This window comes from Mustela lutreola, chromosome 7, assembly GCF_030435805.1.
Source record: "Mustela lutreola isolate mMusLut2 chromosome 7, mMusLut2.pri, whole genome shotgun sequence".
In the NCBI taxonomy this organism is placed as follows: Eukaryota; Metazoa; Chordata; class Mammalia; order Carnivora; family Mustelidae; genus Mustela; species Mustela lutreola.
This window is the reverse complement of record NC_081296.1, coordinates 45,602,524-45,630,081: the sequence shown is the minus strand read 5'-3', so window position 1 is coordinate 45,630,081 and position 27,558 is coordinate 45,602,524. Positions and strand designations below refer to the sequence as shown.

General features: G+C 41.1%; 1 protein-coding gene across 1 annotated transcript in view; it reads left to right on the top strand.

Moving 5' to 3' along the window:
- Window positions 1-27,558, top strand: part of ALDH1A2 (aldehyde dehydrogenase 1 family member A2) — a 93,628-nt gene that overhangs the window by 38,677 nt on the left and 27,393 nt on the right. The window contains exons 3-8 of the mRNA XM_059180623.1: window positions 548-652; window positions 836-976; window positions 3,848-3,977; window positions 16,042-16,103; window positions 18,143-18,271; window positions 18,397-18,510. Coding sequence (XP_059036606.1) covers window positions 548-652; window positions 836-976; window positions 3,848-3,977; window positions 16,042-16,103; window positions 18,143-18,271; window positions 18,397-18,510 — 681 coding nt within the window. The remainder of the gene's footprint in view (window positions 1-547; window positions 653-835; window positions 977-3,847; window positions 3,978-16,041; window positions 16,104-18,142; window positions 18,272-18,396; window positions 18,511-27,558) is intronic.

The following is a 27,558-nucleotide window of genomic DNA, read 5'->3' as shown; positions in this document are numbered from 1 at the left end:
TCTAACTTGGATCTGCACATGTAACTTGTTTAGCTCACTGATGAGTTTGCTCAGTCATTGCTCAGTTCAGGATCTGACTATAAATTAAGTGAATGCTTACTTATTCCAGCAGCCTTCAAGTTCCCCTGTGAAGTTACTTACGCCTCTGACAGAGAAACTAGGATCTAAATCTTGATGACTATTAGCTTGTTCTGTGATTTTACTATCCTCAGTGTATTGTGTGTATGTATGGGACACTCTGTCCTTCCATCTTTGTTTGACTCTCACCCTGGTTGGAGGTTCACTAAAGGTAAGAACTACTTTTCATCTTTGGATAACCTTGAGGTAGAATAAACCTTGAGCATAGAATAAATTCCTGAATTCCGAGAGATGCTGGGCTGAGTGCTGTTCAAGGGGCTCTGGTAATACTTCAAATTCTGTACTTCACTTATAGGCCATTAAACACAGTGAACAAATATTACTATCATGGTACTTCCATAATACTTGGCTGTTGGTTGGCTTCCTACCACCCATCTCACCGATCCCCTTCTTTTGTCTGCCCCCTTAGATTTTTATTAACAATGAGTGGCAGAACTCAGAGAGCGGGAGAGCGTTCCCTGTCTATAATCCAGCCACAGGAGAGCAGGTGTGTGAAGTTCAAGAAGCAGACAAGGTATGTCCTTTTTTAGCAAAATATTGAAATAATTGCCTTCAGACAATGGAGCACTAAGCTTATGCTCTCCAGACACCAGCACTGACATTTGTTCATCACCTTTTTCCTGAAAGCAGGTGGTTCTTTATTTGGAATGTGATCTCTCCTGAGTTGTGCCTCTCTCTCCCTGTCTCTCTCTAACAGGCAGACATAGACAAAGCGGTGCAGGCAGCCCGCCTGGCTTTCTCTCTTGGTTCTGTGTGGAGAAGGATGGATGCTTCTGAGAGAGGCCGTCTGTTGGATAAGCTTGCAGACTTGGTGGAACGAGACAGGGCAGTTCTTGCAGTAAGTAGCCCCCACAAAACATTAAGTCTTTACTCTGAATTTACCATTCCACTGAAATGCAGATTCCTTAGTCTTTCTGAAGCCCACCTGTGGAAAAAGCTGAGGAGTCCATAATACAGAAAAAATGAGAGGGGTAGGCTTTGGCATCAGATGGGCAAATGCAGGACCAGTGAGTGTCTCTTCTTATTGAATTTTGAAGAACAAAACCATAGCTTCCCATGACTGTTAAGGACCTCTCTGCCTTCTTTTCCAACTGTATCCCACCCTCGACAAACAACACAAAACAAAAATGGTTCAGCAACAGGAGAGTCACCAGGAAGCCTGTGGAAAAGCAATCCCAGATGATTCTTTTGAGAATCAAATAGGACTGTTTTTTGTTTTTGTTTTTTTTTTTAAACCTCCCCAGAGTTAACCTCTTCTGACTAAAGAGAGTCCTTCAGAAGCACAGGGCCTTTTAAACATGTCTGCTTCCTTTGTTCTGCCACGTTCTAGAACTGGAGAGAAAAAAAGGAGAGATAGCCAGGGACAGTAGCATTCTTTCACTAATGCAATTTCTCACCTAAAGAAGTTTCTCTCACCTAGTGGTTACTGTGTTTGTTTTTGCTCTTTTTAAAATAAAAGTTGATTTCTTAGAGAATATAAAGTTCTGGGAAACCAGAACCATTTGGGAAAAGTCCGTGTCGTATGTCAGGGATCTCCAACTCGATCACCCGCAGGTGATCCATTAACATGAGGACGTCCTTGTTCAGTCAGACATTCAAACCACAAACGCTGCATCCTCCACTCTGCCCAGGGAAGCAGGGTACAACTGGGCTTGCTCTGGGGGAGGGGAGCACAACGTTCCTTCCCTCATGTCCCTTCCATCTTGGCTCTTTCCTCCAACCATCAGGAATCTGTCCATAGGATGGGAACACAAATGAATCCTGGAACTCTGACTGTATATAACATTTACTTTTCTATAAAAACATTTTCTAATATGGTACTTCAAGGAAAACTCTTTCAATGAGGTGTTTCTGCATTTTGTGAAAAAGGCGTTCCATGGTAAAGTAACTCCTTCTTAGATATTCCCAAGACACTGAGTATATGAGAGACCCTGGAAAGCCCTGCTCACTGTTCTTCACACGTACACTTAAGACTCAGCACTATTTTTCTGGATAATCTGTCAATATTGTGCAAAACTGAATTCTTCAGAACACTTGGGAAGGAATGCTGGTAAAGATGCTTATCTTCTTACTGGGTTATAATTTCTTCGTGCGAGTAAAAACTGTATTTTACTTCTTTTTTTATAAGCCCAGCACAGTTCCTCGCATGTAAATGATTGGGGGGAGGGCAGCACATTGATGGTTTATAAGTATCTTTTTAATTGAGTGAAATCTACCCAATATTTACAAATTCTACTAATAGTATGTACCAGGTAATGATATAGTTCATTTCTGCAGTTACATTTTCATGTCATGAAATTCAAGTGCAGCTCTTTTTCTGACGTTCTATCTCACTGATCAGTTCCTTTTTGCCCTTATACCTAAATGAGATTTCTCTTTTTAAACACTCCAGAACCATGGGAGGAGTAAGTTTTAATAAGAAATAGCCTCTGAAATATAGGGAAGTCCCTGACCAGAGAGCAAAGTTAATACTTCATCCGAGTACACATAATTAATTGAAAATAAACAAGTGAATTTGGCTGGTGTCAGAAGCTCACTGGGACGATATAGGTGGCCCAGATTCTGGTTATTGATTGTTTCACTCAGTGCCGTGTAGACCTTGGCCGTGTGCTGGCTGCATGGAGAATGTAGTGCCCATCTCACGAGTGTATACATGTCCTAAAAAGTACACGGAGATAATTTGATTCCCCTTAATAAAGAGGAACCAATATACAGTGATAAGTAATGTGATCTCTTAAAATGATTCCCATCTTCTCCACATAGTAACTGGGTAAATTTCATTGTAAGTAATTGTATTTTTATGTCATCAAATGGAAAATATTTCCATTTTATTTTTGTCAGCACTCGAGTCATTCTCACTCCAGTGTGTTGTAAAAAGGGGTTACAGAGAAGGACGGCAGATTATAAACATATGTATTTGCTTATTTAATTTGTTAAACTTGTAACGCCTTTGATATTTCTCAAGTTGAAATACTCTTTTCTCATTTCAGTGTGTCCATTTGGATTTTTTAGTTGTTTCTACAGATTTAAGCAGTTTAGGAATATGTCATTCAAACAGTAACATTTATAATCTACAACTGCTCACCATGTCTATTTTTATTAAATGGACCAGATACTTCCCTATTAATAGGTAATGGTTGTTAACATAAATATTTACAAAAAACCAGCCCTGAAGTTGTTAAAGTGTGAGCTTCCCTGGAGGAGATCTTGTTTATTTGATGGTAATAAATAAACTCGCTGTGCACTGTGGATATTCCATTTCTCAGCAGGGATCTTGGCAGCGGTGGAAAACGTTTTATATTCTCGTCAGTCGTGTAAAAGCCCACGTCCCCACTTCTCTTTATGGATTCAGATTACTGGTGTAGACTCTAAAAAGTCCCCACGCAGCTCCGATCATTAAATAACAGACGCTGGTTTGACAGGCAGAATATTCTCTATCAACAGTTGAAAAAATGTTGTGTTTATGTATTATTGGGATAGTGGTTCCTGGAGCGACCAGGCACGAGAATGAGTGCATGCATATTCATTGTGGTTTTTACTAGAAGCTAAATTATATTAGCTGTGCTAAAAATCTGTTTATTTGGGAAGTCGGGGTTGGCCACGTATACAACGTTATTCATATTCATATCTTCTCTCTTCCTTTTTTTCTTCTGCTCCAAAAATTATTTATTGTATCACTAGAAAACTGTCTCCATTTCTTTTCCTACAGACCATGGAATCCCTAAATGGTGGCAAACCGTTCCTGCAAGCTTTTTATGTGGATTTGCAGGGGGTCATCAAAACCCTTCGGTATTACGCAGGCTGGGCTGATAAAATTCACGGGATGACCATTCCTGTAGGTATGTGAAATCTGAGTACATTGAAAAGGAAACATGAGGCTTCACCAGAAATACACTTTCACCATCAAACACGAACAGCTGTCCCATAGCAGGTAGGGCACACTCACAGCAACTTGAACTGAAGAACCGAACAGACCACATCACTAACTCTGCCAGCATCCCTGTTCCTGTGTGTGGACAGTCTACACATAAATGCAGTGGCAAGCCGCTTCCACCCACCTGGCACTCAGCTAAGATGCAGGTGGACGTGGCAGTCACAATGTTGAGCGCTGGGGGTGCAGCGAGAGGGGTGTTGGACATGGGGAAGTCAGGGATAATTCCACGAACATTAAGACTTGGTCCTTTCCCTCCTGAAATGTGAAATCTATGGGTTTGGAAGAAAGTACTCTAAAATGTTAACAACAGTCTCTTAGCGGTGAGATGGTGGATAATTTATTTCTCTTTTTTATACTTGTCTGTATTTTCTATAATGAGCATGAATTCCTTTCACAATCTGTAACCATTCTTTCTTTTAAGATCCAGGTTAGGAGCTAAAACCCACAGAAGAAACAAAGACGTCTATGGGAGAGTGACTGAGCTGCCGGGTCGTGTGGCTTGGTCTGCAGTGCTGTAGTCCTCTAAAGGGGAAGGGAGGTGTCCAGACAGAGTTCATCAGTGGACAGGGTCCAGCCCATGCAGCGGGTGCCAGTGACAGCTAATGCCAGGCTGAGATCTTAGCAACGCCAAGGGGAAGGTAGTCTTATTAGCATCCTCACTGACAGAGGAAGAAACCGAGGCCTAGTGAAGATAAGCAATTTTCCTGACTTGCCGGCAAGTTAAGTTGTAGAGCTGAAATTCTGACATTAGGGTCTGGCGAATCACTTCGCTTTATGGTCATGTTAGATTCTGGGAAGAAGATACCATGAGAGGAAAGGGAGCAGCTGAAGTAGATAGGAAGATGCCGGTAGCAGCAAACACACGTAAGGAAAGGAAACAAGTGTTCTTGGCATGGCTCCTAGGGACAGCTAAGTGCTTAGCCAGGCACTCTACCTTTGTGCTCTGGAAAACAGCCCGATTTCCACGTGTACAGTCGGAGGTGTGCAAAGTAGGGCTGGGCCTTCCTAGGCAAAGTGCTGCTTGGCCAGAAAAAGGGGAGGCTGGCTGGCCGTGTGGATGGAGGGCTTAGAGCGGTGTTTCTCAAACTTTGGCGTATGTATGTATTGCTTGGGACCTTCCCCAAGCACAGTTTCTGCTGAAAGAGATCTGGGCTGGGGCCTGAGATTCTGCTGCTCACCAGCGGCCCGTGGCTGCCTGGTGGGGCTTTTCGGCCTTGAGCAGCGAGGAGAGGATCCAGACACCAGCACCAGGCAAAGGTCTACTATGACCCTTCACTCAGGCATGGGGTGAGATGGGAAGTCGCCGTGAGCATGGAGAGGGGACAAAGGTGAGACTGCAAAGGTTTATTTTAAAATTACCTCCATGAATGGTGGCAGCCCAGGGAATGTTAGTCGTTAGAAAATGGGTTTGCTGTCCTAGGCGCTCTTCCTTGCCATGCCGAGGTTTTCCTTGTTCGGCACACTCGGGTTGGAGAAGGTTGCTCCTCAGGAATGTCAGGCTCTCCATGCAGTCCTGGCTCTGAGTATTTTACAGAACCCCTGCTCTCTAACCCCAAGGGCTGGATTTGGGAATGGCCCGAGTGGAGCAGGGTTACTGAGCAAGCCTGTTGGGGGTCCTGAGAACGAAAAGCTTTGTTAAAAACAGAACACATGTCAGCCTTTTTAGGTTGTTCTCTCCTGGGTCAATGCAGAAAGGTAAATAAACAAGACCGAGACCAAAGGCCCTTGGTTTTTTGTTCTCCCTACCTCCCCCCACCAATTCACTACTAAAACAAAATACGTTTTTGGGCATTTAAATATCTTTTATGATTTACAAACATCTTAAGAAGTAAGGTGCGACAGAAGGCTGAATACATACATCTCTATTTGGCCTAACAATGTCTTGGTGTTTTTTGCTTTCTTAGAGAACACTCTTGTTAGGTAAAGATTTCCTGGAGTCTCTGATGCTTGATGCTTTATTTTACTTTATGTGGCAAGAGGTGTTTGGTGCATAGGCATCACTGCTTTCATCTGATGCTCTTTGGAGATCGTAAGGACATTGATGTAGGAGTTAGAAGTACAGGATTTCGAAAAGGCTGTCATAGTACGTTTACACACAAAATGGTGTTCAGCCCACGAAGGAGAAAAGGGAGGCATTCTCTTAAACCCTAACTCATGTTTAGTTTCCCTAATTTTTCTTAAAGTGCATTTAGACGGATACCAGGTGAGGGAGGCTCCAGAGAGTCGGGAGGCTAGTGGGGATTTGAGATGGAAGAGATCTCGCTGCGGTGCCTCCCGGAGGTGAGGGAAGGCTGGAGGCAGACGTGAACTTGGCCGCTCTGCTCTCTGTTCCAGGTGTAGGTACAGCGGCTCTCGACTGTAGGCTGCTAAGAATTCAGCTCCTCTGCCCCTCCAGCTAGCTCAGGGTTTAGGGAATCTAGCTGGACTGAACCGGGGGAAGGGAAGATACAGGAAAGCCAGGGAAGGGGGGCAGTTATTAGTCACTTACTTATTCTCAAATGTGTTTAATCAGTCCATTCACGTTTGTCCTTTGTAACTCCGTAACTTAACATGAGCTTCATTTTGTCCCTGCATTCTTTGCTTTTCCCACCGAAATCAGGAATATAGGAAGGTTATTAGTCTTTAACCTTGCTGTCTTTATTGTGTTACATACATTTCTTTGTGAAATACCCTGGTTTTACATTTAGAATTATAATACAAAGGAATAATGTAGTTTATATCTGCACAGTACTTGATTGTGTAAAATGTTCTTTTACACACAGGACCTGTGTGATTCTGAGTGTGATCCTGTGAAGCAGGTTGGGTTTTAAAAGGTATTATACCCATTTTACAGATAGGAAAATGAGAGAGCAAGAGTTTAGTGTCTTGAACAAGGTTACATGGCCAGTAAGTGGCAGGCCTGAGATTCAAGCCCAGGTCTCTTTCTGCCTAAGCCATTGTAGACCCTCTTCTTACGGAGACTTGGTCCAGCAGGACAGGAAGATGAAGAGGCCAGTTACCCTGGTGAAATCTTTAATCCTCTGCAGATTTTTAGATTAATAGACTTTTGATTCTTATTATTCAGGGTAGTTATGTTCTGTAAAGTTGGCTTGGACACTGAATCAGCAAATACCAAACTGTTGCTTCAGAGGAAATAGGGGGATGAAAAGCACAGTTCTATTTGGTGACCCATAAAAAGTAAACCAGAAAGTTTTTTGTGGTTGTTGTTTTTTGTTTTTTTTTTTGGTTGTTGTTGTTTTTTGTTTTGCAAAATATAAGATTACTTTGTTTTCATTGAAGGACATCCTATGGTTCATCCAGCCTAGTATCTCTGACACTGAAGGACAAGACCCAAAGACAGTAGGAAGAATTATGCTGTTGTCACTTTCACTCTTTCCCATTTAGGGAGGCAGGGTGTTCTGCCCTGTAATGGAAGAACTCTTTCTTCATCTCTTCTACCAGGCACCAACTTAAGCTTCTCAGTCATTCACTCTTTCCTTCATGCATTCATTCACTCGACGGGTTTTTTTGTTTTGTTGTGTTTTGTTTGTTTTTGAGCACCTGCTATGTGTCCTGGCCATGATGTAAAGTGCTGGATATACAAAGGTGAGTAAGTAAGATGGTCAAAGAACAGTAAAGAAAACAAGGTAGACAATTTTTGCAATTGCAGTTGCAATATAGTGTGGCTTATTCAGCTGTAGAAGCATGAGGTCTGATGGGATGCCGCAGGAGAGGTATCACTGGGTCTTAAGGCTTCCTGGAACAGGCAGGGGTATGTACAGCATGAGCCCTGAAGGGCAGCTCAGTGAAGAAGGGAGGTTGGACCATCACGGGTGGTGACAGTAGCCTATGCAGAGCGTGGAGGGAGGACAGTACTGTGTGACAGTGGGTCTGACCAGATAGCCAGGTGGAAAAGATGGTGGGGCTCAGGGTAAAGCATGCTACAAGCTGTATTCCAAAGTGGTAGGTAGTGAGTCACTAAAGTCTTTTAAATAAACAAATGCCTTGATTGGTCAAAGCTGCATTTTACAGAAAGCACTTTGATTCACAGGATGCCTGGGTGGCTCAGCTGGTTAAGCTGCTGCCTTCTGCTCGGGTCATGATCCCAGAGTCCTGGGATCGAGTCTCACATCGAGCTCCTTGCTCAGCGGGGAGCCTGCTTCTGCCTCTGCCTGCTACTCTGCCTGTTTGTGCACTCTGTCTCTCTCTGACAAATAAATAAAATCTTAAAAAAAAAAAAAGAAAGCACTTTGATTCTATAATCAGTTGTTAGAGCAAGGACGTGCTTCTTTCCCTTCTGGTTGAACCGTAGCCTCCCTTTATATTTATATTTGAGAAGAAGAGAAACAGGTTACAGCATGAGCACTTTGAGCCTTCTACCAGAGAGCTGCTTCTCCCTCTGAATTGAGAACTTCTCCCAGCCCTCCCCATTCCCTCTCCTGCAAGGCCCACAGTGGGACACTGTCATGGAGTTATGCAGTATTGGTGTGATTCACAAGGCTTTCAGTGTTGTTCTCTTGACAACACGGGTTTTTATTTCCTGCCATGCTATTCAGTGGAGCTGTTCTTCCTGAGCATAAATCCTAAGCTTTGACCCTTTTACTACGGCACCTCCTAATTATGCTGATAAATAATAACCATTACTGTGATTTATTGATCACTTTGTGCCCATTAAATTATCTCTAACCTCATAGCAGCCCTGCAGGGGGAATATTATTTTCCCCATTTTGATTGTTTTTAATCTATATCAAAATCTTCTGCCACTTTTCACGTCCACAGACTCCTTGTGACGGAGGAAGGATCCAAGCTTGTTTTCAGTTTACTGAGGGAGAAATGAAGGTTAATCGATTTCCTTGACTTAAGATTTTTCTATGTAACAAGTGATTCTATTGATTGTGTGATATATAAGCAGGGAAAATATCCATGCTTTAAGCCGAATTCTGACATGAAAATGGCTTTATGATACATTAGCATATAGCAAAGGCTAAACAATCTACCCAGGTCATATGTAATTATTTTTCCACTATACCCCCTTTCAGATTTACCTTTTGAACTAAAGAATAAGCTAAAAACATGCATACATTGGCTCAAATCACAAGGCATTGCCTTCGAGAGCTCAGTCTAGCTTAGTGTTGTTGACAGAGAGTGGGCATGGTGAGGTCTTCTATTCACTCATACCGAGAATGAGGAGCTGTTTGCTTGACCTGGATCCTTTGTAGGACCTGAATTGCTGGTGACAGGAGGTTGTGAAGCCTGCTTCACACCTCTTTGAGAAGTTAGGATGAAGGAAGACCTGAGGGGTCCCAAGGCCAGTCTACTCATTTTTCAGACAAGGAATCTGAGGTGGAGAAGTCACTTTTTTCCCAAGCGCACGTGATAAGAGTAGTGGTGGAGCTAGGAGGTCTTCTTGACTCAGGAACATGTACCTCACCTCTGGGAAGCTACTAGCAGAGTCGGGGAGGAACAGCGTTAGCACACATCAAGTCTTAGTGTTTGCATAGGCATGTAAGAGTTTATCATTACAGCTGTCAGTGTTCAGTGAGGTCTGCTCAGTGTCGGAATACATAGGTATTTGCTAGGGGACATAATGGAATAGCTCAGTATAGCTGGTCTAATTGTTGAACACTGGGGTCATCACAAGGGTTACTAACTCCTCAAAACACAGCCTAGAGATTCCCTTCACTGAATTGTGTTACAGATTTTTATGCTACTTAATAAACTCACTTTTAGTGAGTATATAAAACTTGTTGTAGTTCTTGAAATATGCTTAGTATTATAATTGGAAGCTATTTCTGGAGGTCCATGTTAGAATTATTTCCCCTCAATTTCTGGAACATTACAGATTTTTCTGATTTTATTGACATATTGTCTAAACATACTCAAGTTCATGTAGAGACTTGAACTTGGTATTGGCCGGTATTCCTATGAGAATAAAAATTCTGTTTAGAAAAAAAAAAAAGAAGTATTCCAAGCAATGATAAAATCTGCCTTAAGAAGCAAGGATAACGCTGAAGAATAATTCAAATAATGAAGTTGTTCTATTAAGTAACTGCTGTCTCTCCTGTGTAGTTTGACAGGTTCCCATCAAGAACATAGAACAGTGGCTTGATACATCCCAGATACAGAAAAGGGTTACTCTGTTACTCATTTCTAGGGGATAAGACTTTTCTTAATATAATTCTAGAAATGGCTCAATAAAATTTGATCCAGAGGTCAACCAGATTCATGGTATAATCATGTATTTAATTGTAAGATTTTTTATATTCTTCATGAGTTGTAAAAATTCAAATGTAAAAGACATCAGAGCAGTTGGATCTGGGTAGATCTAAAATTCCTTTCAAGAGCAGTATCTTTTGCCCTGTATTTTTTGGGTTGTTTTTTTTTTTTTTTTTTTTTTTTTTTTTTTTTTTTTTTTTTTTGAGTGAAAAAGAAAAGAGGCTGAGAGATAAAATTCCCACAGGTGTGATTTTGTATTTCTGCTTTGGTATCTTACCTTTTCTTTAGTTTTCTCCACCATAGTTATGATCTAACTTGTTGGCTCAGAATTTGGAATCCAGAACATTTTTCTGGTATTCTCCTCAAATACAGTCCTTTCTTGCTGAGTCTGAACTTTCCCTGTAATATCTCTTATTTCTTAAGAAGCACTAAGATCAGCATAACCTTAAAACAGACTATCTGACTTTGGGTGGAGATTTTTTCCTTTTTCTTTCTTTTTTTTCTTCTTGGGGGTTGGTGGTGCAGAGGGAGAGAGAGGACATTAAGCGGGCTCCATGCCCAGCATGGAGCCCAACACAGGGCTCAGTCTCACAACCTTGAGATCATGACCTGAGCCGAAATCAGGAGTCAGATGCTGAGCTGAGACACCCAGGATCCCCAAGATTTTTTTTTATATATCTGTCTGAAGCCCTCTATAGCACAATGCTAGAGCAATGAAGGGAATACCTTTTAAGTCATCTTGCCATATATACATAGAATTATTAACATAAAAGGTGTGAAAATTGGCTGTAAGTTTCACTTAGGCAGAGAAGAGTGCTCATTATGTAGCATCTAGGTATATAAGAGAGAGAGAAGGAACTCTCTGTTACCCCTTGGGGTTGACTCTACTACCATGAAGAGGGGAGAAGCCCTCAGTTCCGGGTGTCCCGTCTGAGGGGAGGAGGTGTTGCTCTGCAGTGTTTCCTTCATTTCTTAGATACTGAAGTTTATGTGAGTTCTCTGTGTCCACACAACAGATCCTCAAACAATTATCTTCACTCTTCACAAAACAGTTAACACTTTTTCCTTCCTTGGCACTCTTAGACATCATACTCTGATTCTGTGGTTTGTGATATCCACCCAGATCCAACCCTCTATTCCCAGAAGAGTCTTCAGTAATATTTCGAAGGGCAGTGAACTTGAAGTCTGATGACCCAGATTCAAGTCCAGAAGCCACAATTTAACCGGGTTAGATCACTCTAGACTTAACCTTTCTGTGCCATTTTTTTCTCTACTTACAAAATACTGATAATAACTGTTGCCCGATTTTTTAAATAGAATTGTTTTGAGCATGAAATAAGAATGTAAAAATCATTTGTTAAGCTCTATGGAAAGACACATTTTTGTTCTTTTTTAGTATTTGTAAAATATTTAAAAGGTTCATCAGATTCTCCTACACTTACACTCTTTTGGGACACATCAGTAGAGTCATCAGAGAGGCAGACAGTAAAATAAACAGACAGGAAGTCAGCAGCTGTAAAGTTGCTTTAGGTTCTCGTGATACCCAGGGACCCTCTTTGTTCTTTCGGTTCCTCTGCATCTCACTACTTGGAGTGTGGTCCCTAGATCAGAAGCAACATATCACCTGGGAGCATGAAGAAATGCAGACTCTCAGATCCTGCCTCAGACTCTCTGGTTCCAAAACCTTCATTTTAACAAGCCCTCCTGGTGCTTCATATTCATATTTCAATTTGAGAAGCACAGTACACTCTCCACTTGACACTGGAGCATGCTAGATTATTCTACACTGTAAATAGTGAACATTCTTCATTTTGATTATTAGGCTTGAAGAAAATATTGTTAGCTCATGAAACTGCTTGTTCCATAGAGTTTTTTAAAGGTGATGCTAACAAGTAGCTCTTTATGTATTTCTAAAAGATGATTTAACAAATTATTAAGTAACAGAGAAAGTGATGTACTTGGACGTGGTGAACATGATGAAGTTGTCTCTTGAGTGATTGACATTTGGGTAACATTATTGGGGCAGCTGGATGGGATTCAGGGTAGGGTCAGCATAGCTTGAAGGACCTCTGTGGTGCCATTAGCCCTAGCCACGGCTATGCGTAGAAGGCATAGCTCTCATCTTTGCCCGGCACCCTTGGTCAGACTCGGGGTGTCCAGGATCATGTTCCACTAACCAGATGAGAATACAGACTGAGCTCAAGCCCCTTTATTTCTTTCTCACAACATTCTTTGGGGGAAGTGTTCAAGCACCAAAGTATCCTTTATTTCTTTATTTCCCACTTAGAGGAGCTGTAGAGATAGAAGGTTCTTCAGTCTGTTCTTTTTGCCAGGCTTTAGCTAAGTGTCAGATCTGTGGACAGTTCATCCAAGGAAGTGCCCATTCCCCATAACTCTGTTTCTCTTGGGACACAATTATAGAGTCAGTTCTGTTCCTTATGAGGTCAGCCTCATAAGATGTTGCCTACATTTTGTTTCTCTTTCATTTCTTCAGGAACCTATAAAATTATATATGTAATATAACTAAGTTCTTGAGCCATTAGAACAGAGGGGGACACGCTTCACTGGAACTGCTCCAGCTTCCCACATGTGCTGCCACAGTAAACTCCTGCGGTCTTCTTCAGTTCAGATCCCCGTCCTTTTCTCAGCCCGTTTGCACCCCTTCTTAACACGATATTCTGATTCTGTCGTCTATGATGATGCACCTGCAGCCGACACCTTAGCCCAGTTACAGTTGAGTTGGGAAGGATTTCTGTGTAAATGATACCATCTAGCCTTGTGATCAGGGTTACTGCTCCTTATGAAAAACCTTCCCAAAAGAAGAGCCTGACATCCCATTTATATCTTCCGCACATACACACAAAGTGAAGGAGTAAAAGGTACTAATAGTTAAAACAACAACAACAGCAACAACCTTTTCTGAGATTGTAAGTTGAAAAAAGAGAGGAATCTGTACTTTTGTAAAGAATGGTATCTATGAAAAGTCTTTAGTTGTCTGCATATAAAGCTAAGAGAGTTAATTTCATTTTTGAAGTATTACTCAGACTTCTCCTTGTCGTCCTATGGACAGTTTCCACATCTGGGCTACTTTTGTTTTAATAGGGATATATGCTAAAATAATTTCCTTCCTACAGTTGTTGAATGCTACCTGTTTCCTAATTTCTTTTATTTAAAGCATGGTCATAAAACAAAATTTGGAGATGAGCAGCCAAATTAGGAAAAAACTTTGCATATACATGTGACAAAGACCTATCCTTACTGTATATGCATAGAGTTCTTCAAATGACTAAAAAGTTGAATAACCCAGTAGAAAAAGAGCAAAAGATATGAATCTGAATAAAACAATTGAAAATATCCAGTAAACATGAGAAGATATTCATGCCATATAACATGAAACATAAATCAAAACAAGTCATTTTCCACCTGTCAGGTTGACTGAACTTAAAATGTTTGAAAAGTCCCAGGGTTAAAAGATGGGAGAAAGAATACTATGTTGTCGTTAGAATTATAAATTGTGTAAATTTTTTGAAGGATGATTTGGCAGTATTTATCAAAATGTGAAATGCACTTACACTTTGATCATGAAATTCCACAGATACGCAAAAATAATGTGAAATGATCATGTCTAAAGCGCTATTTATAATTGCCTAAATGGAAGACAAGCTCTCTGTCCCTCAGGATAGTTCATAGTAGTTACAAATATTTGTTAAGCCAGTGAACTAGCATTCAGCAGCTTAAAAAATAAGTAAGGTATATATGAAAAAAAATCAAGAAAAAATACAGAAGACTGAATAATATGACTACATTTACATTTTTTTTAATAGCTGGGGAGAAATAAAAGAATGCAGCATACCCTTGTGTGTGGAAAAAGAAAGTTCTTTGAAAAGATGCACAGTAACAGATAGCTGTGAATTCTGGGAAGAGGTCCAGGAGAGAGAGAGACCTTTAGTTATTTTATAATGCCTAGATTTGAATTTAATTAAAACAGTTCTCTGTGATAAAGAGGACTGACTTCATTGTGTTGAGAGACAGTGATAAACAACCAAATCCTTTCTCTTCCCCCAATCCACACAGTCCTCCTGCCCCTACTTCATCCTCATCCTTAAGAATAATGTTCTTCAGGAGAATTAGCTAAGGGTCTTCACTTTTCCTGGGGGATAGCTTTTGAGATAGAAAACAGATATGTGTGAAGTGGCCAGTTGGCAGTTGAGGGAAAAGCAAAGACTTTGTCCAGTACTGGCATTGTAGGGCCATATGCTAAGAACAAACCATTCTTTGGTTATGTCAATTAGCCGTTTAAAATAATTCAAATAAAACACGATATAAATATTATCATATCATATATAGGAATATTATTCGGCCATCAAAAAGAATGAAATCTTGCCATTTGCAGCAATGCAGATGGAGCTAGGAAGTATTATGCTAAGCAAAATACATCAGTCAGAGAAAGAGACCATATGATCTCACTCATACGTGGAATTTAAGAAAGAAAACATGAACATATGGGAAGGGGGAAAAGAAAAAAACGAGACAGGGAAATAAGCTATAAGTGACTCTTAATGACGGAGAACAAACTCAGGGCTGATGGACGGGGTGGTGGGGGGATGGGCTAGCTGGGTGGTGGGGATTAAAGAGGACACTTGTGATCAGCACCAGGTGTTGTGAATAAGTGATGGATCACTGAATTCTACTCGAGAAACCAATATTGCGCTACATGTTAACTAACAAAGTCTGAATAAATAAAAAAATAATAGTGCTATTGACACAATCTATCACACATTGTTGATGGCTGTACAAGTTGATACAATACCTAGGGACATCAGGTCGAAAATATTTATTACTATTCAATATGAACGTATGCTTTCATTCAGCAATTCCACCTCAAGGAATAGATAAAAAATATATATGCACAGGTATCTAAAAATGAAACATTTCATTGCAACATTGTATTAGCAAAAGACTGGAAACAACCTATTCATTAATGATAGGCTGTTTCAATAAATAATGCATGTATAAAAAAATTAAAAAATAAAATCAGGTAAACATAATGGTATTTTCCGAAAGAAAATTTTGGTTTGAATTTCCTGGGTAATTATTCCAATTGCCTATTCCTCTTATAGAGAAAATAAGATTATTAAGTAGTCCTTATTTTCATGGCTAATTTGAGTGGAAACTTTGGGGTTTTTGATGGAATCTTTTTTAAAGAGGACTTTTGCCTTCTTGAAAGAGTCCCAGATATGTCTCTGTTCCCCCAGTGGCCAGAAAGCATGTTTTGTCACCTGGATTCAGCTATAAAAAAGATCTTACTGTACGACTCACCTTTTCTAGTTCCCTACCATGTAAAATTTACCCAGCAGCATTTACTTCGTATTTTTTTTAATACTTCAGAAAGTTATTTAAAATGTTGAGATACATTGAAGTATCATTTTAGCCCTTAACGTAAAACTTAGTATTTATGTTTTTCCAGTTCCCATCTCCCCTCCTCTCATCACCTGTCCCCTGCCTCCACCTCCCCACAAGACTGCTTCTCGTGTCATAAACTTGTCCTTCATTTCACCTTTGAGGGCCCCTCATCAGTACTCTGGGTGTTCAGGAGCCCTATCTGGAGACACCCTGTGCCAAGTGATAAGCTCTTCTACCAGCTTTCCTACACGGTTCAGTAGGATGTTTTCTTAACTTTACTTCTGGTTTTTCCATCACCCCCCAGATTCTCCCTCTACATTTTTTTGTTCTCATCCAAATTCTGTGGTAGTGACCGTGGGCATTTCTTTCAGATGGAGATTATTTTACCTTTACCAGACATGAACCCATTGGCGTGTGTGGACAGATCATCCCGGTGAGTGAATCTCCTCACGCCTCCTATTTGTTTTCATTTGAACCAGTTCTCTTAAAGATACATAAAACCTGGACCTCAGTGAGGTATGCTTTCCATTAAGGGGGGGGTGGGGAGTGGGGGACAAACTGAGATCATGTTGTTGACGTATCTTTAACAGCCTCCCCTCAAATGCTTATTTGAACAGGTTAATAGGGTTTCGTCTCCGTTACCAGGAGTTGAGTTCTCAAGCCATGGAATTCTCATGATTAAAATAAGCAAAGCAAAGCCCAGTGTATTAATAACCTGCCCTTGGTTATGGATGTCCGTTCTGCTTATGGAAAATTAATGCTTTGTTATATTTGCTTGTTTATTTTTTAGAACTATGACTCACCATCTTTCCAGGCATATTGTTTTATATGGTCTTTTAATCCCATTCTTTCCCACTGTTTCTTTTCACAAGAATCTAGATAGAAGACTCTACAGAAGACACAGCAGTACAATTAACGTCACGGTCATAATTGAAACCATGCCGGGCTGTTGTATGTCTTGTAAAGGGAAATAGATGTAGTGCTTAGTGTTTGGATTGGAACATTAAACATTCTTTTTTTCCCCTCTCTCATACACAGCCTTGGCACTGTATAAAACATCATCGAATCTTCCAACAGTACTAGCTAATCATTCTGGCAGGATTTCGGGGGAGGCTCAAATTCAACTCTTAAACAGTAGAGACAAGAAGTGTTCTCTTTCCAAAATATAGGAGGAAGTCATCTTTGGCTTTGGGGGCGGGAGGGGTGGATACAAAGATTTTTGAGAGGTATTAGTATTTTTTTAAGTGATCAACAAGCTGCAGGTTTCTGTGAAATTTATTAGAGAATGAGACAGAAAATGAGAGGTTGGGTTTAGTTCTGCTGATCTTAACCTACCTAGGAAAATCTGCCGTAGATCAGGCCCCGGGTGAGGTCTGTCCCCTTCACTGCGGGAACTCAACCCTCCTCTTCTTGCCCTTCCCCGGAGGCAAGCTTGGAGCTCCAGCTTTCACCGACAGGACAAGAGCCACTTGTCAGCCAGCTCCGGCTCAATTACCGCACTCCAAGATTTATATACTGTAGATGGAATTAAAACATCACTGTGGACTCCCAAGTTTATAAACAACCAAGGGGAAAAGAAATTGGGTGTTTGGTGAAGGCAAGACACTTGTATATTTTTGCAAGCTTGCCAAGGCCAGTAAGAATCTTTTACGGGTGGCCGCTGAGATGCTTCAGGCAGAAACACATTGGGTCAAGGGCTGGAGCCAGGGGACCCGGATTTCTGCTTGCTTTCTTAATGAAATTATCAATGACACCTGATGGTACTCAGGTTCATCCCTGTGCTTATGTGACAATACGAGCCCAACATCCTTTTCAGAATCAGTTGAAACCATCTTAGGTCTTGAATTCAGATACTCCCCAATATTTCTCAGCATCCCATGTGTTTATTTTGCAATGGAAAGGAGATAAGTGAACAGTTTTGCATACTCATCAGTCGAAGCGGTTTTTTTGTCGTCATCGTGTGCTTTGTGACCGTCCGTGCATATGAAGGAAAGGGATTTCCTCCCAGTACACATGGACTTAACATCCAGAGTTTTCTCCAGCTTGTTCACACTGAAGAGTTCTCTCCAGCCTGTCTGCAGTTCCTGGTGTAAAAACACAAATGCAAGAACAAGTTTTCGTGCCCAAGAACTTCCTGGAACCAAAGTCTAGTTTTAAAAACGAAGAAAATGACAACAATGAAAAACCCAACCAAAACAAAGCAAAAAACAGAGACTCCCTTTCACCCGGAGATTTCTTTTGGTGGGTCACTGGGATACAGTAATTTGCTGAACCGAGAAAAAAGGCGAGATTTTCAAGGCCAGTCCCGTTCTCTTCTTCATGAAGGAATTAAAATCTCCAAACATCTATGCTCTGTGGTGGGACAAGATTTATGTTGAGGAGTCATCTGAGGAATCCGAGCAGCCCCAGCTTGAAAACAAAGTGGTAGAGGAATATTTTTTCATTTATCAACCTTGAGTTTTTTCCTTTCAGTGGAACTTCCCCCTGCTGATGTTTGCTTGGAAAATTGCTCCGGCTCTTTGCTGTGGCAATACAGTAGTTATTAAGCCTGCAGAACAAACGCCGCTCAGCGCGCTCTACATGGGAGCCCTCATCAAGGAGGTAAGGGAAACCGCCTTTAGGAGTGACTCCCACTCCCCTTGTGGCTGGGGCCTACTGGGGCATATCCGATTTAATGTGCTTCATCAGCTTCACAAGCCACATTTCCTCCAATTCTGTTTTGTTAGGCTGGCTTTCCGCCGGGAGTCATCAATATTTTGCCAGGATACGGGTCAACGGCTGGGGCAGCAATAGCGTCTCACGTTGGTATAGACAAGATTGCGTTCACAGGGTCAACGGAGGTAGGTACCCAAGAAGCTGTGGGAGGAGGAACGGTCCTGCGAGTGAGTAGAGGGTTGGAAAGAAAGCAGGATGTGTTATCGCTAGAGGCGGGACACTGAAAGAGAAATGAGTGCCAGGCCCTCAGAGGGGGCGGCATGGGTGCCATAGCTAGAACCCTTGTGACAGTGGAAGTCAAGTTGTGCGTTGTCCTTTCAGTGGTGTGGGTCTCGGAGTGTTTATCGTGATGCCATCTGTGGAAAACCTCTCCTGGGGGGAAAAAAAAAAGACCAAAAAACCCCACCCTATTATGTTTCGAAATAAAAGGAACACTTCCCAGAAGCAAAAAAACAAACAAACAAAAAATCAATCCCAGAAGCTGGGGTTCAAAACACTTTTCCGAGTCAAGGACGTTAATGGCAGAAGCGGGTTAAGAAGCTGGAAATTCAGACTCATCTGTAGTGGAGATGAAAATGGAAACACAGCTCTCTCTCTCCTCACTCTTTCACCAGATCCTGTAGATGCAGCTGGCATCTAACTATGCCCTTGAGCTTTAAGGGATGAGAAAGAGCAGGGGTCAGCAGACTTCTCCGGGAAAGGCCGGAGAGTTAATGCTGGAGACCTTGCAGTACTCTCATTTCTGCTGCGACTACTCCGCTCTACCCTAGTGAACTAGGAGGCCGCGACCTGGGGGAAGGTGCTAGCGGACCCTGGCCACAGGCCCATCGGACTTTGTTTATAGACACTGAAATTTGAATTTCACATACTTTTTCACATCCCCAAATATTCATCGTCTTTTGATTCTCCTGCCCCCCCCCACCATCATTTAAAAACACAATAACAGTTTTTAGTTTGCAGGACATAGTAAGATAGACAGTAGGCCAAATTTGGCTCATGGGCCATTGTTTATTGACCCTTGATAAAAAATTGTAAGTCTGCTTAAAAAGATGTATTCTGAAAGGCTACTCTAAATGTCTTGGATTCAAGTAACAGAGATGATAAAAAGAAGGTCTGATTTATTGTTTCAAGTAGAACTTCACAGATGACCTCCCTGTTGAACAAAGGATTTTTGCACATCTAGAACAGAGCTGCATCCCAGAAATACAATGAGCAACACTTGTAACTTAAAATTCGCTATTAGCCCCATTTAAAAAGTTTCAAAACAAGTGGAAGTAATTTTAACAATGTCTGTTATTTAATCTAGTATTTCCAAAATAATATTTCAACTCAGGATCAATGGAACAAGTCATTGTCCCAGAATTTTACATTCTCTTTTTAATACAAAGTCTTTGAAATCTGGCATGTAGTTTGCATTTGCAGCACGTGTCCATGCAGTTCAGCCCCTTTGTAAGTCTCTGTAGCCACCCAGAGGCTGGGGACTCCCACACCCGACCACTTGGGCTAGAAGGGCTTGACTATATCAGTGGATACAATTAACGATACTTAAATTGACTCATGTTAAAAAGTTTCATAAGAGATTGGTTAATAAACCTGAGTGTTAATTTATAGTTAGAGATTCTTGAGTTTTATGTTCGTAAAGAGTTAATCTTGTTTCCAAACCTCTTATTCTAGTTGTACTTGTTACAGTAATTTGCAGTTTTAATGAAATATATAAACCAAAACATGGGTCTGAAAGGAAATTATAGCTCCTATTTAAACTGAGTCCGGTGCTTTGAAAAGATTTGCTAAGGGCTAGATGCCTAAAAAACTGCAATCAACGAGGAGTGGGCAAGACAATTATAAGAACTTGGGGGAAAGCATAAAGCTAGATAGAATGTGCACCTGGCTGGCTTTGCAAATATTTTTAAGTCTTCACTCCGCTTTAAAGAAACTGAAACCAGAAATCTTAAACAGTATTTTAGGGGAATAGTTTCATCAGAAAGGAAAGGTAAACCCATAATTAAAGAAAAGTCCTTGGTTCTACATCCGAAGACTAGAGAATGAATGTACATATTTTTTAAATTAAAATGAAATATTTAAGGATCTTTCCTTGCTTTAACCTTTTTTTCCAAAATTAACCAGTCATGGGGCACCTGCGTGGTTCACTTGGTTAAACATTTGACTCTTGATTTCTAAGCCTTTGACTCTTTTGTTTTTTTTTTTAAAGATTTTATTTATTTATTTGACAGAGAGAGAATTCATAAGTAGGCAGAGAAGCAGGCAGACAGAGAGGGGGGAGCAGGCTCCAGGCTGAGCAGAGAGCCTGACTCGGGGCTGGATCCCAGGACCCTGAGATCATGACCTGAGCTGAAGGAAGAGGCTTTAGCCCGCTGAGCAACTCAGGCACCCCTAAGCCTTCAACTCTTGACTTTGGCTCAGGTCATGATCTTAGGGTCGTGAGATCTAGTCCTGCATCCGGCTCCGTGCTAGGTATGGAGACTGCTTAAGATTTTCTCTCTCCCTCCCTCTCTCTCTCCTTTCTCTCCCCTCTCTCTGCTTCTCCCACATTTGTATACATGCTCCCTCCTCAAAAATAAATCAGTTAATTAAATTAACCAGTCAGTGGTTCAGATTGAGCCAGTTAAGGGCTTCCTGCCATACAATATCTTTTTTTAATAAAAACGAGATCATAATATATAAAATGAGATATAGCACCTTATATGTCAGTACTTACAGATCTTCATTTATTTCATAGTTGAATAGCATATTCTTGGATCTCTGAATCATAGTTCAATTAAAACACCTGGGCTGTTTCCATAGTTTGGCTATTGTAGATAATGCCAATGTAGATAATTATGTAGGGATGCGCATATCCCTTCAAATCAGTATTTTTGTAGTCTGTGGGTAAATACCTAGTAGTGAAATTGCTGGGTCAAGGGTAGCTCTATTTTTTATTTTAAAGGCTTATTTATTTATTTGACGGACAGAGATCACAAGTAGGCCAAGAAGCAAACAGGGAGAGGAGGAAGCTAGCTCCCTGTCCAGCAGAGAGCCCGGTGTGGGGCTCGATCCCAAGACCCTGGGATCATGACCTGAGCCAAAGGCAGAGGCTTTAACCCACTGAACCACCCAGGCGCCCCAAGGGTAGCTCTATTTTTAACCTTTTGAGGAATCTTCATACTGTTTTCCAGAGTGGTTGTACCAAATTGCATTCCCACCAACAGTGTAAGAGGACTCCCCTTCCTCTTCATTCTCGCCAACACCTGTTGCTTCCCCTGTTGTTAATTTTAGCCATTCTGACTGGTGTGAGGTGGTATCTCACTGTGGTTTTGATTTATAGTTCCCTGATGATCAGTGATATTGACTAAGTTTATTTTTTTATAAATGAGTGTTCAGTTAGTACAACACTATTAAATAATCTAATCTATCCTTTTGCAGCTAATTTGAATACAACATTAACATTATATGATAAATTTCCATATAAACATGTTTTTGTTTTAGGACTCAAAATTTTATTTATCTCTTCTTTCACTAATGCCAGATTGCTTCAATTACTAGGTTTTAAAAAATGTTGCAATAGGGGCTCTCAAGTGGCTCAGTTGGTTAAGTGTCCAACTCTTGGGTTCTGCTCAGGTCATGCTCTCAGTGTCCTGGGATCCAGCCCCACTTCGGGCTCCCCACTCAGTGGGGAGTCTGCTTCCCCTCTCTCTTTCCCCTGCCGCTCGTTCTGCTCTCGTGCTCTCTGTCTCTCTCTTTTGCTCTACAATGAATAAATCAGTCTTTTAAAAAAAGATGTTTCAAGATGGCAGGCAAGGTACCCTTTTATTTGGTTTTCAAAACCTGTCAGCTATTCTTGTCTATCCTTTCAGCTAAAATTTCAAATTGATTTTCTAAATACTTTGCTTTCCTCCTAAAAACTCTGGGAACTTTGGTGTTACATTATCTGTCTGTACTAAATCAGGGTGAGTGCTTCTGCACAAGACTGATTTCTTGTATAGGAGCGCCATGCAAATCTCTTCGTTTACGTGTCAGTCCCATAGGTTTTTTGAAGTCACAAAGTCACGTATTGGCAAGTTATATTGACGGGTGACCCAGTCATTCAGGCTGGTCGTTGTTTTTTGTCCAGTCTCGTGAACTCTCATCCTATGTATTCCCAGCTTAGCATTCAGCCAGAGACTCAAGGGGAACCCCTTGCCAATTTCCAGACCTCCTTCTCTCTGTCTGGTACTAAGCCCCTCACCTTTAAGCCAACACAGCCTCTGTGAACTCCAGTCTTTTTCCTCAGTTTAGTGAGACCACCCTGTTCTACTTTGATCTTCCCATCCCATGCTGCAATCGAGAAAGTCTTTTGCCAAAAAAGGCTTCCCTTATTCATTTCTCTCTTCTAGGATCCCAGTCCCGTACTGCCTGCTGACCAGTTTGAAGAAAGCTGTTTCACGTACTTTTCTAGTTGTTTACATTGGGAAGCCAATTTCAGGGCCATTATTCCATCATGACCAGAAGCAGAAGTCTTTGTGGCATCTTCTGATTAGGCAGATCTCTAATTCCCATAGTTTGTCCATGTCCTCATTGCCTCAGATTGGATAGATCGTGATCAGTAAGCTTATAAATTTATTTAATTTCTGACCATATATGGAGGTTTTAGGGAGTCTATCTTGGGCATTCTTCTCACTACCTCAAGTAGTATCTGATGTGTAGTCAACATGCATTATAAATATTTGTTAGACCCATGAAGGAGGAAGGACTGCATTGGGCGGGTGGCGGGGGGGCTAGATCTCAGAGCTAGAGGCGATGATTATGCTAGGCTCAGCATGAGTGTACCTACCATCGGCCACCATACAGCACTATCACGATGTCATTAGTTCAAGATATTTTACGTTTAAATGAAAAGCTACTTCATTCAGAGACAAGAATATTTAAGAAAAAGATAATTCTACATCTTAATTCCATGTTTCATATTCACAACTGGTGGAAACGTAGGCCTGTCTCCCTTTTTTGTCTTGGGGGAGAATGAAATGGTGGCGATATGGGGACCAGTGGACACAAAGGCCTTGGAGGACAGTAACCCCAGACGTGAGGACCCTTGTGAGTAATGTGTTGCTTGATACTGGCAGATAAGCAACAAATACGGGAATCCATTCCGTTCTCAGAATTGTTTCCCAAGCCTGATATTAAGGACAAGGACTTTCAAAAAGCTCGATCCGTGTTTTGCTGGGTTGTAAAATAGGACATTGGGTTTCAGTGTTTGCCCCTCAAAAGCAAAGGCAGTTTTCATTTTTCTGTCATTTCAGACAGCTCTACATTTTACAGGCATTGAAGTTCCAGAACTGTAGATTTTATGCTAAATCAGTGTGTATCCTTAACAGTCTCTTTGGAAGTGAAAAGCCTTATAGAGATGGGGTGGGGGGAAAAGCCCTAAGAACCTAAATCACGCCAGATAGGACGTATCAAGAAGTTGGTATGTGTTTGATTTCCTAGTGCCCTGAACACTTGGTAGAGGGAACCAACACTGGATAGCAGATGTTCAGTGACTGCGAAACATGGATTCCCAGCGTTCTAGTGGGAGTAGTTCACATTCAAAGGACGCAAAGATGTGCCAGAGTTAGGTAAAATATTAGGTTTAATCCTGTACCTATTCCTCATAAATCATCTTTCTACTCCTTAGAGTATGTTATTCTCCCTTTTCTTCAGGCCGGATTAATCTCTATCTCTATCCAGTGGCTTCTCATAACCCAAAGTTAATCACTGAGCCAAACCATCAGTAATCAGTCCAGTCAGTCTCATTATCACAAAGACCTCCTCATAGACTCTTTACCTTAAGAATTTTAGAGATTTAATGTCGTTCAGCTTGAGTTAATTTCTTTCAGTCCTTTATTGAGAGCCTCTTAAAGGGAATTAAAGTCCTCCTCTTTTGCTAAATGAAAGCTTGAAAGAACACTGCATCATAACTCCATACTTTGCCTCTTTAAAAAAACCAAAGGGGGTAAAACAAAACAAAAGAACGAGATCACTTTTTCGGTAAGAAATTCCAAGCACAGTATTCAAGTCACACTAAAAGTAAGATTAAATAAGATATGTTAGATCCATATCAGAAAACTAGGCATAATTTCACCCTCTTTAATAGTGGTGTGGATTTGTTCACAGTACATGTGATTATTTTATCCTTCTAGCCCTCGAATGCCTACCTGAAAATAAGGGATGAAAGTATCTAATTCATGGATTGTGAAGACATAATCTAACATAAGTAACGTTTTTAGGACAGGGCCTGATTCTTAGTAAAGTACCAGTAAATATTAGCTGTCATTGTTTTCTATTTGTTTTTTTTTTTATTACAGCTATCAATTTATTTATTTTCAGAAAAACAGTATTCATTATTTTTTCACCACACTCAGTGCTCCACGCAATCCGTGCCCTCTATAATACCCACCACTTCAAACCCCTCAGATTGTTTTTCAGAGTCCATAGTCTCTCTTGATTCACCTCCCCTATTTGTTTTTAAATAAAATTTATAGAAGAATTTATCCTTGGGAAAGTGGGTAGAATAGAAGGAGCTGGATTTAACCAACCTGGGGTCAAGTTCCAAATTTCCTGTTCTGTTTCCTTTGGCAAATTATTTAGTCTTTCTGACCCCTCGTTTCTTCCTCTAGTAAGAGGGGCTATGAGTAACTCCTAATTCCTGCTGTCCTCTGGTGGTTTTACTTTCCATTTGTTTTAGGGGTTTTATAAATAGTTTACAAATATTTTTGTCTTCTAATAAATGTGGGGGTGTTTTTGTTGTTCTATTTTACTTTTTTGAAAGATTGCCCAGGTACTTGCTTGGATAAACTGATTGTAAATCTTCCCCTCTTTTTTTAAGTGGCATAGTGTACTTGATTTAGAGAGCGTGCTTGAAGAGGACACTTGGTACCTATTAAAGAACTTGTGTATGATTCCGTTGTAGCCGAGAGCAAGGGCCGCTCCCACAACCTGTGTTTGCTGGAACCAAATCCCAGCTCAGGGAGAATTTCTTTGCAGCAAAGTGTAACGTGGTTGCCATGTTCTCCAGTAGTTCTTCAAGGACTCCCTCTCCTGTGGGAATTGGGGAGGGGGTCGCAGCTGATGATGGAAGGGCTTGTGTAATACAGATTCCTGGGTACCACCCAAGAGCCTCTAAGTCAGAACCACTGGAGACAAGGCCCAGGAATTCTCATTTTAGTAAGTTTTTCTAGGGAATCTTATATTCACTAACTTGTAGGAATCACTGGTTTATACATAGTTGGACTAGTTGGGTCATACTTCAGAACGTGTTCCGAGGCCTGGTTAAGAAAACAGCTACAACTCTGAGTTTGTTAACCTGTGCCAGAGAGAACATTTGTGTAAACTGATAGATGTCACAGTGTCACTCTGTCTGTAAGTTCATTCCAGGGATCATATCTCTTCTAAGCACCAGAAGGGGAAAAGGTGAATTCAGAATCAGTTTAGCACAGCCATCATATCCAAACAGACTCATAATTTCTCAAAGAGAAACAACAAAAAGGGCCCATATTTTATTTTATAAATAAAATAATTTTTTTTTACTAACATATAATGTATTATTTGCTTCAGGGATGCAGATCTGTGAATCATCAGACTTACACAGGTCACAGCACTCACCATAGCACATACCCTCCCCAATGTGTAGCCTATCCCAGCCTCCCTATCCCTTCCCTCTCTTCCTCTTCCCTCCAGCAACCCTCTGTTTCCTGAGATTTAGAGTCTCTTATGGTTTGTCTCTCCCTAGTCTCATCTTGTTTCATTTTTTTCCTTCTTTCCCCCCATGGCCCCCCATCCTGTCTCTTAAATTTCTCATATCAGTGAGATCATATGATCATTGTCTTTTTCTGATTGACTTATTTCACTTAGCACAATACCCTCTAGTTCCATCCATGTCATGCAAATGTCAAGATTTTTTGTTTTTTGATGGCTGCATAGTATTCCATTGTATATACATCATCTTTATCCGTTCATCTGTTGATGGACATCTATGTTCTTTCCATAGTTTGGCTATTGTGGACATTGCTGCTATAGACACTAGGGTGCAGGTGCCCTTTCGGATCATTACATTTGTATCTTTGGGGTAAATAAATACCCAGTAGTGCAATTGCTGGGTCTTAAGGTAGCTCTTTTTCAACTTTTTGAGGAACCTCCATGCTGTTTTCCAGAGAGGCTGCACCAGCTTGCATTCCCACCAACAGTGTAGTAGGATTCCCTTTTCTCCGCATCCTCGCCAACACCTGTTGTTTCCTGTCTTGTTAATTTTAGCCATTCTGACTGGTGTGAGGTGGTATCTCACTGTGGTTTTGATTTGTACAAAGGGCCCATATTTTATTTAGAAGTCTACAAACCTTTCCAAAAGCTCACACATACTACAGAACTATGCAACATTGGTTATCAGGAAAACCCTGGCGGAACACAGGGGTACTCATTGCCAGTTCTGCTGTGATTATATTTCTCTCTATTGTGTGAGCTGACACTCACACAATGCCCCTGTAAAGAGCTAAGCCTTCTCTTATTTCCACATGCTACACCTCAGGAACAAGCGCCATAGCAAGTCCTCTGCCACAGCAAGTCCTCTGCCACTTCGTCTGTGTGTAGCTAATGACACTCTTCTTCCTCCCCTCCCTAGATCCTGGAGCAGCCCTGGAGCCCCGAAAGGCCTGCATGGGCTTGCCAGCTCCCCAAGAGAAAGGACTTTGATAATCTTAGAACTCAGAGTCCCCTTTCATTCGGTTAACATTGGGACTCTCTACTATGTGCTGGGCCCCAGTTAAGATGCCCTTATGTCACTTCTTGTTTGACAAATGACCTTGGGGTTCCCCTAGCACAGAGAGTTGAAGATCCCCCAAGTTCTTCATGAGTGTCCTCCTCCCTCTCTTTACTAGTTCTTCTGTGCTTCAGACCTGTTCTGCAGAGGGTTCTCCGGGCTTAGCACAGCTCCAAGGTCATGGAATTATCCTATGTAACCCCTGCAGAGGTGGTTCAGTGAAGCCCAGAGAATCAACTCATGGATTCATTGAAGACTTTACACTCCAGGCTTAGCTGATCAGATTTTCTTCTTATAAGCAATTTCTTTTGCCCTTTTCTGCATAAAAGCACTATTCCTCAGGGAGGGTATAGGTTCATTTCAGTCATTCACTGATAACTATTGGTTTCTGAACTTAGCATTAACTAAT